The 14,037-nt window shown below is 28.9% G+C and overlaps 1 protein-coding gene across 4 annotated transcripts in view; it reads left to right on the forward strand.

Moving 5' to 3' along the window:
* LOC100213554 (uncharacterized) overlaps positions 1-9,657 on the forward strand; it is a 50,118-nt gene extending 40,461 nt beyond the window's left edge. For all 4 annotated transcript variants that reach the window (XM_065790706.1, XM_065790708.1, XM_065790705.1 and 1 more), the window contains 2 exons: positions 712-8,442; positions 8,562-9,657. In XM_065790706.1, the coding sequence (XP_065646778.1) occupies positions 712-8,442; positions 8,562-9,253 (8,423 nt within the window). In that variant the 3' untranslated portion in view covers positions 9,254-9,657. The remainder of the gene's footprint in view (positions 1-711; positions 8,443-8,561) is intronic.
* The last annotated feature ends 4,380 nt before the right edge of the window (positions 9,658-14,037 follow it).

Here is a 14,037-nt window from a genome sequence, read left to right on the forward strand (position 1 = left end):
TATCTTAGAGTTTAAACCAATTTTTTTTTGTTTTTACATTTTGCTCAGTTTTTATTATAATTTCACATTTTACTTAGTTTGAGAGATAACTTGTTTAAATGACATGTAGAAAGTATGAATGGACTATGAAATGTATCATTCATACTATAAATTAGTATTATACAAGTAATATATTGTTCATACTATACATACTATATATACATTCATATATACTATAGACATGATATGCAAAACTATTATGTATATGTAAATAAGTATTTATGCAAAAAACGCGAACATTGTTTCAAGTATAGTTCTTTTTAAATATACTTTTTATGCAAAATATTGTGCATATATTTTTTTAAGTATATAGCTACTATGCAGACACACTTGACTTAGATAGAAAATGAATTTTACACTAAATCACACTAAAAACTGGTCATGTCAAATAATAAACTGGACAGAAAAACTGGTCATGTGAGACAAGACTGTAATGCAACTTACTACAATTAAAGGTTAGCACTCGTGTCTTGTTTGTTCGTGTTTGTTTACATATTCTTGTCAGATATTTAAGAATAGTATAAATGATTATGTAGTAAATGTAATACTAAATTCAAGGTTATAAATGTTTTTAAAATTTATATATTTAATAGATGTTAAGTATTGATATAATAATTTCTATAATTTTTTAATATTATTTATAATAATTATATATTTTTTTATTTTTTCAAGGTACAAACTTCCCAGATATTTATGAGTTTACATATGACCAAGATGTTGGACAAAAGAAAGGAATTATTGCATCATTGAGTTCCAATAATAAAACAAATAAATTGGTGAGAAAATTGATACCAGTATCAAATACAGGGAGATTTTACATCCGAAAACCTGAAATTAGGGAAAGCACACAGTTTAAAAGTGAAAGAGGTGGAGTTTTCTTATCAGGAGTTTCTTATCCCTTGATAAATCCAAGTAAAAGTTATGAAACTTTCATTAAACCATTTGATAGTGATGACTTTGATAATCTAACAGATGAACCTGATGAGGAAGTTAATAAACAAATAAATAAGGAAAACGAAGAAAATGTTATTAAAAAGGCATTTGTTAATCAGACTGTTTTTTCAGATAGTTTGCTAAATGAAAAGGTAGAGGAAAAAGGTAATGACATTGAAGAGATTGAAAATTTATCAGACGAAATTTTTCCATTAGAAGGCAACTCTGATGAGCGACTCTTGCGAGATTACAGCCTGTCACGAGACTATCATTCTGTAAAGAATATTACAGAAGCTCTTAATGATCATGTTGTAAAGGATCCTGATTTGGTTGAGAAACTATTGAAAAAAAATGATACTGGTGGTGACCCTGTTGTTGATGACCCTGCTGTTGGTGACCCTTTGAATGTTGATCAAGATAAGCAGTTTTTGAGATTTGATTTGCAAAGTGATGGGAGTGGTTTAGGCGAGAATTCACATAGCAACCAAAGTTCTGGTGAGCATTTGGTTACATTTAAAGATACAGCTGGTTTAAAAGATGAAATTTTTAATAAACGTGGGCACTATCCCAGTTATGTTGATGTTTTTAGAACAAGTGAGCATTATGTAGAATTACCAGGTGAGTTAAAAGATGGAGTGCTGTCACACCAAGATAATGTGCTGTCACATCAAGATAATGTGCTGTCGCATCAAGATAATGTGCTGTTGCATCAAGATAGTGTGCTGTCACTTAAGAATGTATATCCATTGGAAAATATTTCATCTCATGATAAAAGTTCAGAAAATGTTTTAATGAATCAAAAAAATTTTAAAAATCTTTCTTCTCAAATAAATCATAAAACAAAAAAAATACTAAAAACTGATAACCAATCAGATTTTTTACATTGGAATAAGAACATATATAAGGCAGAGAGCTTAAGCAGTAAACTTCAAGAAGAAAATTATATTAAAAAAAATTCAAATCAAACAGAAGTAAAGAGCATAGCAACTAACACAGTTCAAAACAGTGTAACCAAAGAGATCAAAACTCAAAATAAAACAAAAAGTGAAGCTCTATTTCAAAAATCTAAAGAGAGAAAAGATCAAAGCGAAAAAAGCCAAATGAAGGAAAATCATAATAGTTCTACAAAGTTGAAAACAAATAGTGATGCTCAAGGAATAATAAATGATTTAAAATTGTTTTTAAATGTTTTCAAAAACAGTTCATTGATTGGAAGTGACTCTTTTACTGGGAAAGGTTTACCAAATGGAGAAAATTTACTAAATTCAGAAATTGTAAATAAACAGTTAGATTCAAAATCTATTTCCAAAAAAAAATTTATTAATATTCTTAAAACATTGGAAGAAAATAATCATCGTGCAAAGTTAAAAACATTAAGTGAATTTTTACGTAGATACACTATGAATGATGAAAATCAGCGAAAGCGTTACGAAGCTTGGCAGAACAAGCATGCGCTTCCTCTATCTTTATATTATGCTGCCCCTATAACTGGTTTTAGGCGGTCATTTAATAATTACAATCAAGGTATGTCAAAGAATGTTAACAAACAGTTTTTAAACAAGATTTATTATCCTCCTTTTAATACATTTCAACGTCCTAGATTGAATTTTACTAACTTAGCAAGACGTATGCCTTATTCTTTTAAATTGAGTCCTCGCAAAAGTCCAGTGAAAAGTAAAACTTTATATATAAAGGCTCCATACATTAGTTCTAATTGGCCGAGGTTTAATATAGTACGACCTAAACCTGCTACATTCAACCAAAAATCAAAGTTTGCTTATAACGATGCAACAACATTTTCAAATAAGCCAAACATAAAATCATTTTATAATATGTACAAGATTCAGTCTACTCCTCGTCGTCATATAACCTACTTCCAACCTTACCCTATGCCTTATTTCAATTACTGGAATGAAAAAAAAAATTACAAGAATATTCTCAATAATTTTCGGTTTAACAACAATATCAAAAATTTATCTAATAAAAAATCTAAATTATATTACAGTTCGAGCCCTGTAAATAATTTGCATTCAAAAGTGCCTTTTAATAAGAATGTTTATACTACGAAGCATAGCTATAGAACAGTTGATAACAGAGAAGGAGAGTTTATCAAAAGAGATTTTAAAAATAAGTTTTTAAATACTGCAGATAACAGTGCTTCTTTAGATCATAAACCAGTTGTTCGTGAATCAAATAGAATTTATTACAAAAAGTTTAAAGTTAATCCATTAACAGTTTTAGATCGTGAAAAATATCACATCAAAATGAATAATGTATCAGTAAATTTGCAAGGTCTAGAGTATATAAAGGGAGGTAAAGGGATAGGCTTTAATAAACGGAATGTAATTGTTCCTCTTTACAGAAGAAGATTATTTAGAAGAAGTATTATATCTTCGCCATTATTTTTAAGAAAAAGGAAACCTTTAAATTTGCATACTAAAAATCTTCAGTTCTCCGCTCTCAGAACTGATAAATCATATAATTTGGTTCCAGTCCATAGAACAGATAAAGCAGCAAATGTGACATCAATTAACAGGTTATATAAAAAAGATAACATTTATTCTCATTTCTTTTTCCACAAAACAGATAATATTAAAAGAAAACCCTTAACATCACACAAATCATTTAGAAACAAAATTAAAGATTCTAAAGATTTTATAAATACAACTGATCAAAGAGCAATAAAAAAGTATGCTAAGAATAGTTATAAAGAAAAACAACAACAGGGTGAGAATCAGAAGTTTAAAAGCAAAATACAGGCAAATAGAGAAACTATTTTGCGTAAAAAAACACCAAATCAACCCTCAATGATTGAATTTAAAGGTTCAGTTAGAATGTTACATCGTAAGTCAAATGATTTAAAACAGTTTATATCAAAGAGATCTCACATGATGAAACATGTTGAACAGCATCCCAATGTTCGTCCTGAACGTCTATTAACACCATTAACTGGAGAAAACTTATCTTTATTAGAAAATGGCTTAAATAAAAAAATTAACTCATTTTTACCAAAACATCACTTGACAACTGATTTACAAAAGTACAAGGAAATTAATGACTTTTTAGGGCAAAAATTAAATCAAGTAATAAATACTAAAAAGGAGCTGCAGGATACGCGCCAATTTAAAACTGAAAGGTCCAATGTTAGATCAAAGCAGTTTGGAAAACAAAATGATTATAATAATTTTGTTAGAGCATTTAGTAGTTATAGTAACCCAACACTTTATACCTCCCATCAACAAGCACAACAACAGCAAAAAGCAACAGCTTATATTAAAACGACAGGAGGTTTTTCTTCCACTTTACAACCTTTGAAAAATAGCTTTAAATACAAGACAAACCCTATCATTAAAAATCGACCAATAAGTATGAATAAATTTTATTTAAATCATGCGCAGAATATCCCTACAAGTGACTTTTCTTTTCAAATGTTTATGAAACAAAATCGGTACTTAGCTGCGTATCTTGCTGCATTTTATAAAAAAAATCCGCTGTTATTTAGAAGGCTAAATACAAAATATTATTTTAATAGCATGAGCCCAGAGCAATATGCTGTTTATGTAAACAAGTTTGTTGAACCTTTATATCCAACGCTACGATGGAGAATAGCTAACTACATGCTTGCGGATTACTTTATTAGAAATGGTTACCCAGTTGAGCATTTGGGGAGTATATATAGCGAGCCTCTTATAAAAAATGTTATTCATGATTACCAGGTTTATAAACAAATTGCTCCAGTAACAGTTTCTTACCCACAACAGAATTTATATAATCCTTCTAATACAGCTTACACATCAAAGATTACTAACATGTATACTACTCAATACCCAAATGCTAACTCTCAGCGGTATTCCAATATGAATTTTCCTAAATTTACCTCAACATTAAATCATCATCAAGATAAGGTTCAACCAGGAAACAATTGGCAAATAGGCTATCAGCAACCTGGTATTTTAATGAATCATATGCGTAAAAGTTATCTTCCAAGGCTATCCCGAAAAAATAATATTCGAAAAAAATCCCGAAAAGGTTTCTTTCCTAAAGAATCTCCTAAAAGAGTTTTCAATCAGATGCGAATGTACATACCAAAAAGATATGTGTTTCCAGCTAAATTAATTGAAGACGATTTTTCATGGAATAGACTGGGAGAATTTAAGAGAACTGTCATTGGAAATAGGAAAATGCTTAGCAAAAGGGAAAAAGGTAACTTAATAGTTAAAGAAGACAAGAGTGTTATTGGTAATGTTACTGATGATAGTATAACATCTTCCTCTGTGAAAAAGATTTTAGGTATTAAACAGGTTCCGGCTTACAAGAAGATAAACTCAGGCAGTTTTCTTGAAAACGAGGTCAATGCAGATATTTCTAAATTAATCAGGAAGGAATTAAATCAGTCAATACCAGATATTAAAACGAAAACAGGGAGAAAAGTTTTTGGAACCAAATCATCCACAGTTAAAACTGGTGAAAAAACTGCAAGTCTAAAACGATCTAGTATGTTGAACAATCCTAAAGACCTTTCCTCAATTTATGATAAGTTAGAACAAAACTCAAGTGCAAATATCTCAGTTAACAGCGTAGATGTAAATGACACATCAAAAAGTTATGCAGATGATATTTCAATGCAAGACTTATTGATAATAGAGAAAATGTTTGACACCGCGCAAGCATTTTTTATGTCAGAAAAAAATAAAGCAAAGAAAAATAAAACGTTAAGAATGGACACAAGCTTAATGAATAACCAAAAATTTCTTTTTGTTGCTCAAAACTCAAGTAAAAATACAAATGAAATTTTACCACGTTTGGCAGACAGCTTCATAATATCTCCCTCAGAAATTGTTAATAGTTCAAAGATATTTCAAAATCCAGTTAACTCAAATCAAAAACCAATAAAAATCTTACTAAATGATACAAAACTTTTAAATAAAAATCCCAAAACTTTTGATTCCAAAACTATTGATTCCGAAACTTTTGATTCGAAAACTCTTGATTCCAAAACTTTTGATTCGAAAACTTTTGACATCAAAAATCAAACAACAATGAAACCTAAAAATGATTTTCCACAAATTGTTTCACAAGAAATCAATGTGCAAAATAAGCTTTTAAAAGAAAAAATTAGACTAAGTGAGTCATTAGACGAAAAAGGTAAACAGAGTGACCTGTTAAAAGAAAAAACTAAACAAAGTGAGTTATTAGACGAAAAAAATAAACAGAGTGAGCTGTTAAAAGAAAAAATTAAACAAAGTGAGTTATTAGACGAAAAAGGTAAACAAAGTGAGTTATTAGACAAAAAAGGTAAAGAGAGTGAGCTGTTAAACGAAAAAGGTAAACAGAGTGAGCTGTTAAACGAAAAAGCTAAACAGGGTGAGCTGTTAAACGAAAAAGGTAAACAGGGTGAGCTGTTAAATGAAAAAGGTAAACCGAGTGAGCTGTTAAACGGAAAAGGTAAACAGAGTGAGCTGTTAAATAAAAAAGGTAAACAAAGTGAGCTGTTAAACGAAAAAGGTAAACAGAGTGAGCTGCTAAATGAAAAAGGTGAACAGAGCGAGCCTTTTAAAGTAAGTGCGCAGAACGAATTAAAATCCAATAAATTGTTGACACCGCAATTTTCAAAAAAAGAAAAACATAAATCAATGAATCGTATTTTAAATAATTCTTACTCAATAGACTCAATCTTATCAGATAAAAAAAAAGTTAGTAAAGCGAATCACGAAAATCATCAAATGAATCACAGTCAAGTGAATCACGATAAAGTGATTCATAATAAAATAGAGATACGTAAAAATCAAACCACAGATAGCCCCACATCTAAACCAACAGTATTTACTAAAGAAACCACGACTCTAAAACAAAGTAGAGAAGAATACCACCGGGAGAATGATAATGACGAAGCCACAAGTGAATTAGAAGACGCAAAAGAAGCGTTACAAAATAAAAATGAGCGAGAAAATCATGATATCATTTTAAATCATAAGCAGCAAAGTAATACAAGTGATACAGAAACTTTAAAAGATGAAATGGTCAGTGAACATGATCAGTCTCTGGGATCGAGGCAAAGTGAAAGGGTACCAACAGAAAAGCTGGATTTAGAGGCAGAGAAAAACCAATCTGCGCATTTAACGACCACCACAAAAGATGACGAAAAGCTTGATGATCTTCATCAAACACTTGATTTGGATCGTTTGTTAAAGTCGTTTGATTTGAGTCCTAGTGATATAAGTAATGAAGATTGGTTTGAGTCTACTTTTCGACCAGATGCTACAACAAAACTCGATTTAAAAATAACCACATCAAAATTTCTCACGGACGTAAAAAGAAAGCATAAGCATGTAGAATCACCAACAAGCAAGCAACAAATGAATAATATTGTAAAAATTGCTGAGTCTAGTGAGCAAAATGAGTTGCAGAACCTTATTAAGGAATCTATTGGAAGCGGAATTAACAACGAACTAAATCCAGCTCTAAATTTGGGAAATTCTGCCAGGGCTTCAGATGACAAAAATCAAAAAGTAATAGATAACGAAGCTACAGACTCTTCAAATATAGAGGGTTTAAAGAGCGCAGAAATAACAAACAATGAAATAGGAAAACTTGTAGGGGAATTACCAAACGACTTCGAAGTTGGAGAAAAAGAACCTAATGGATTTTTTGATGATGCTATTGAAAAGGGTGACGTAATTAATCAGATTAAATTTCAAGATCAAAAAGAGGTTCATGATTTGAAACTTGACCTTGCTGGTGATAGTGGTAGCAATGGGAAACAAAAACCATTTTCGTACATTGATTCTAAACGTAATAAAAAAAATTCGAAACCGCTCAGCGTTGAAAACATCAATCAAGCGTTTGATAATGCTGCTCTCAGTAAAGATTCTCTACATTTTGATAGAGGGCATCACGAGGAAAATCCTTCACAAGTTTTTGACTCCGGTGGTGATAAATTTACAGAAAATACAAGGACGCCTGAAGACATCTCCAAAACCAAAGAGGAGAAATCACGAAAAAACAGTTTTGAAACTAAGTATCAATCTACTGATATAAATGATGTTAGAGACAAATGGCGTGAAGTTAATGGTCTGAATAATGAAAAAGGTAACGATGAGATGGAAGAAGCAACTCTTACAACTACTCCTGAAACGACACATGATATAAAACCACATTCATTAACAGCAAAAGAGAAAGATAATTTGCTTGATAGTTATTTCAAGGAAGTTGAAAATAGTCAGCATGATTCGAATTTTGAAAAAGAGTATAGCCAAAGACAATCGAAACGCAAACAAAAAATACAAGTCACCCTAGCAATGATTAATGATATTGAAAAGCAAATTGATACTATTATGAATGTTACAGAGGCGAGTAAGAAATTGAATCCGTTGAAAAAAAAAGGGAAAGAGGCAGTGTTTAATGAGCTTGTATATGGTAGCACTCAGAAAAATATTTTGGAAGATTCTGCAACAACTGATAACAAGCTAGGTTGACGTTTTTTTAATATCTTATTTGACACGTTTTTTGAAGTTTTTTATCGTGTGATTTTTATAATAATACTTTCATATATATAATTACTTTTTTTGATTATTTTATTTTTGTAATAGATAATTTAGAGGAAATAAGAAGGCACAGTAAAAAGAGTAAAAAATTAAAACTCTCTGCTGCACCTAAAGACGAAAACGTTTACACTGACAAACTGGAAGACTATGACGATTCAGATTCAAATAAACATTTACTTGATATTAGCAGCATGGTTGCATCGAAAGATCGAAAAGAACGTTTTCAACAGGCTCAAGCCCTCTTCAAGATTCAAAAAGATGAGGCAAATGAAGACTTACTTAAGTTAAAAGAAATTACTCAAGACGGCTTGCAATCCATGTTTGCAAAAGCTGTTGCCAAGCAACAAAAGTTTATGGATGAGGTACAAGGTCCATCTACGAGCGTTGTTGGGGCGCAAGAAAGTAGCCATCCAGATTTTGAACACAATAAGCTTATTGCAATAGAGTCATCCACATTAGAATCTCCCGTAGCTAACTCTTTATCATATAACACTTCGCCACGTTTGTGGAGACCTTTAGATGATGGAGATTATATTACTGATGAGGATGAAACGCCGGCACGTAAAAATCTTGTTTTAGATGAAGACCAGTACAATAAACGAGACGCTCTAAAGTGGAGTGATAGGTATCAGGATAAGATTATTACTGATGATGATCTAGACGATGATAGCGATGACGCTTCTGATAATGACACTGAAAACGATGATTATTTGGAAGAAAAAGATCAAGACGCATAAAGATTTATATACACATATAACTAATGGTAATAAAAATGCTATTTTTGTAAATATCCAGGTCAATAAAAAGCGTTATATTGGCATATCGCAATCATAATGTTTGATACATATGTTTGAGCGCTCATATTGACTCGTCTTTTTCAAACTGTACAAATTATGAACAAGTTATACTTAGTTCTATTGTATGATGTATTTCAAGTGTTAATTGAAACTCTGAAAAACACAGTTCTTTGACTAAATATCTTAAAAACAAAGAAGTTAATAATCAAAGCCTATTATTCTGAATGTTATCACGTGTTATGCTATCACAAATACTTTCTTGAAATTAATTTCAATCAGTTCTTGATTGTGAGATGAAAATGATTTAACTATTGAAAAATGACTTAGAATGTTTTAATGAACAATTATTTTTTATTTTATTTTTTATCTACTATATATATATATATATATATATATATATATATATATATATATATATATATATATATATATATATATATATATATATATATAATATATATATATATATATATATATATATATATATATATATATATATATATATATATATATATTCGTAATGACTTAATTGATAAAGGAGAAGTTATATGCTTCAAGTTATCGAAAACCTTAAAATTTAAAACAAGGTTTATTAAATAAATTATTTACCTTTAAAGTTTTTTAAAATCTTTAAATTTGTTTTAAAATACTTATAACTTTTTATAACTATATTTATTTTATTTTATTGAAGTTCAGTGTGTTGGTGCTTAAGTCACAAAAAACAATTTAATTATAGAGCTTAGTGTCATTGACCTTTAGTCAAAATTGAAGAACTTAATGTTATTTGTGCTTAAGTTGTAAAAAACAAATTTTGAAAAATCTATTTTTATCAGACGACGTAAACGGTAATTTTTAAGAGCTGTGTATTTTATAAAAGTATATTCTTTTAGCAATGTTTTACAAAAAAGTTAAAAAAAACTTTAATAAAGTTCTATAAATATATCCATTTTATAATAGCCGTAACGTATGTCAAATAACATTAAAAAATGTGTATATATATATATATATATATGTATATATATATATATATATATATATATGTATATATATATATATATATGTATATATATATATATATGTATATATATATATATATATATATATATATATATATATATATATATATATACATATTATTAAAATTCAATAAATACGGCTGCGTATAAACTTTGTTGAAAAAAAATATATTTGTTTTTATTTAAATATATATTATTCGATATTCCGCTGATCTATTGTGATCAGCGTCATCAGGTATAAATAATTATACCTGATGTCGCTGATCACAATAGATCAGCGAAATATCGAATAATATATATTGAAATAAAAACAAATATACTTTTTTCAAAAAAGTTTATAATAATAAGAATAATAATCCATTAATTTAACCATAAAATATGAAAATTTACAATAATATTTATAAACTCACATAAATAAGGTTAGGTGTCACTCATATAGTTAAAAACTAGTCAATGGAGTGACACCTGAAAAAAACAAAAAAAAAACAAATAAAACACAGAAAGAATTATAAATAAGAAAAAATAAAATAAAATAAAAAGAAAGGAAAAGCACTAATAAATAAAGATAATATTAATAACTGCAATAATAATATAATAAAAATAATGATAATAATAATAATGTGAATAAAAGAAACAAATAGCAACTATATCATGATAACTTTACTAAAAATTATAACTAATGGTAAAAATAATTATAGTAAAGTTTATAACTACGACAGAAATTAATAAAATAAACATAACAATTGCAAAAATTAGGACAATAACCATAGAAACTATTACTACAATTGAATCACTATCACTATCATTATAAGTAATATTAATAAGATTTAAAAAACAAAGATAAATTAATGATAATAGTAATATTAGTAGAGTAAAAAGTATAAAATAAAAGTAGTTTTATAAATACAGTAATATAAAAAAAGCAATAATAATAAAAGATAAAATTAGTATTCATTAAATATATACTCAAATATAAATTTCTTAATTTGGTTTCGTTTGAGATGAAGAATGTTAGTAATAAAAGGGTATTTAATTAAAATCTTTTTTTTTATAAATGGTATTATTTGGTTCCAGAGAAAAATACATTGATTTTTAATAGAGACCTTGCCATATTTGATAGTGCTGAAAAAGGAAGTGTGCAAGTTAAAATTTTCAGTATTTCGAGTGTAATATTTGTGTGTGTCACTTGTTTTAATAAAAAAATTATTGAACGAATTTGGTAGCTTATTTTGAAGAGAATCAATCACAAAGAGACAATTATAAAGCTTTACAAGATCTTGAAATTTTAGAATTTTTAATTCAGAAAACCTATTTTCGATTTTAGATCGTAAGGGAGAAAATGTCATAATTCTTAAGGAAGTGCGTTGTAAACTGTTATACGATGTAATAGAAAACTACCTTTTTGACCCCAAACACTACCTTTTTGAACCCAAACTAAACGCATACTTACTAAATACTAAACATACATACTAAATGCATACCCTTTATTTTAAAAGTTACTTAAATATTCTCAATAAAACAAGGTTCTAGCACGTTCACTAGACTTTTTGATACCAGTGATATCATTTGTGTCATAGCCAATCTGTGACTGTTAAAGCAACTTGTTGAAAATTAAGGCTAAAATAGGTCAAAATACATATTTATCTTTGCTGTGATGTTCCTTAGAGGCCAAAGAAAACAACTTATTGTTGTAATGCTTGTGATATCGTCATGGGGTCCATGTCTGTTCATTTTAGCGATACAAGTCATAATCAGGTAGAAACCATTTGCCTAACATAAAGGAGCTTTTGTCGTTAACGGTAAAATTAGAATTTTAATATTAAAAGAATTTAATTTAGAAGTCACATTTCTTTTCGACCTATTTGTTTGTTTTTAGCATAAAATTATTTCGTATTTCTTAACATTCACAATAAACGTATCCCTCATTTCTAAAACGTAATATTTTGAGGTAATGTAATGTATTTTACGAATGATAAAATGTATGTTTGATACATTTATCATTGCCCTAGTACATTACATTATCTCAAAACATTACCTCATTAAATGCGGGATACGTTATGTGGTTACAATGGAACCTTTTGTGGCTTTTTTTAGCGAACTTTTCACACTGAGAGCATTTTTAATATTCGAATTCTATTTTTTGAAGCTTTTATTAAAGGTATTCAACCATTTTGATATGGTGTTATTCATTCTAGGGATCAGATATGTTTATAAACAGTTGATCTAGAGCAACTTTTGACAAAGAAGTGGTTTGCGACAATCAATTTACCTTTGTAGATTTTCTGATTAAAAATTATGTACGAACATGATTTTAAAATCTGTTTTTTTTTCCGATCAGGATAATTTCTCAGAAAAAAAGAATATTAATAAAGTGCTAATTTAAAAATACATTAATATGTGAAGTAATTTTAGTGGACGGTGATTAGGTTTTATTTGTTTACTAATTTTTATTATGTATTTTTATTTGTTTTGTTTTTCATGTGCGATTTACATTATAAAAGAAGTATAGCTAAATATAAAATTACGTTTTTCGTATTTTAAATATCTTTGAAACAGAAATATATAATTGCTTTATTATAGTTTATTTGTTTCAAACTTTGAGTTAAAAAAAATGATGGGTTGGCTAAATAGTAATTTACGTTTATCAAAAAAATTTATTATTTATTTTAAATTTTACAACTAATCTTCAGCAATTAATGTGTTATCATTGTCTATGATCTCTTGCCAACACTTTGGCAAAAAACGAACTCCATTGTCTTTGTGCTTTGAGTTAAAAAAGTTATAGAGATGCTGTCGGAGTGCTGTCTCCTCGAGGTCGAAATTTTCATCGCGCAAGCCGTAGCTTAGTAATCGGAACATATAATAATAATATATTGATGTTAAGTCAGTCGAATGGGACGAATAAAGCAACTATTCCAAACAAACTCCAATAATTTTTGTAACTGTGGTGTTCGGCGGAAGCAGTTCTCAGCGCACAATGTTGCGCACGTTCCGTCAAACCAAAAACAACACCTTTTTAGGGTATAGATTAACTTTTGGATTTGATCAGAGCGATTGATCTGGCCTAAGTCACTGGTGCTTCTTAGTGCGGTTTACATAGAATACGCACTTCTTAACTGTATTGTACGTTTAGCATGGTCAAGCCAGTTAAATGTGTGGTGTAAATACAAGAGATTCATGCATGTTTCTGCTCGCTGACCTAGCTGACTAACGTTCAGTTTGTGTAGTATCCAATTATCAAACTCGGAGATCTTTACCATTTTGGGCAAGTTGTATTCCGTAGTATCATGCACGCAACTATGTTCGTTTTCTAAGCAGTGCGTAGTTAGTCTCGGATTGCTTTAAACAAATTGCATTACACTTCAAAAGTAGTATTACCAAACAAGAATTATTGAATAATAAGAAATAATTTATATAATGATTTTTTTTTTGTGGACAATTTATTTACAAGTTTTACATACTGTTTTGTTGCTGATGCACATGCCTGGTCACAAAACTGATCACGTGCTCCCCGGATTGTTTGCCATGTTTTGAATTTTCGTATATGTTTGATTATTGACCCATCAACATTAAGTTTATTTCTTTTTTTGCAAGAGAATTTCAATGTCTAAAGATTCTAAAGTGTCAAACTGTTGAATCAATGAATAATGAGTTGTTAAGCTGTTGCAAACGTGACAGTTCTGTACGGAAATTCTTTACTTATAATAA

This window comes from Hydra vulgaris, chromosome 02 (genome assembly GCF_038396675.1).
Source record: "Hydra vulgaris chromosome 02, alternate assembly HydraT2T_AEP".
Lineage (NCBI taxonomy): Eukaryota > Metazoa > Cnidaria > Hydrozoa > Anthoathecata > Hydridae > Hydra > Hydra vulgaris.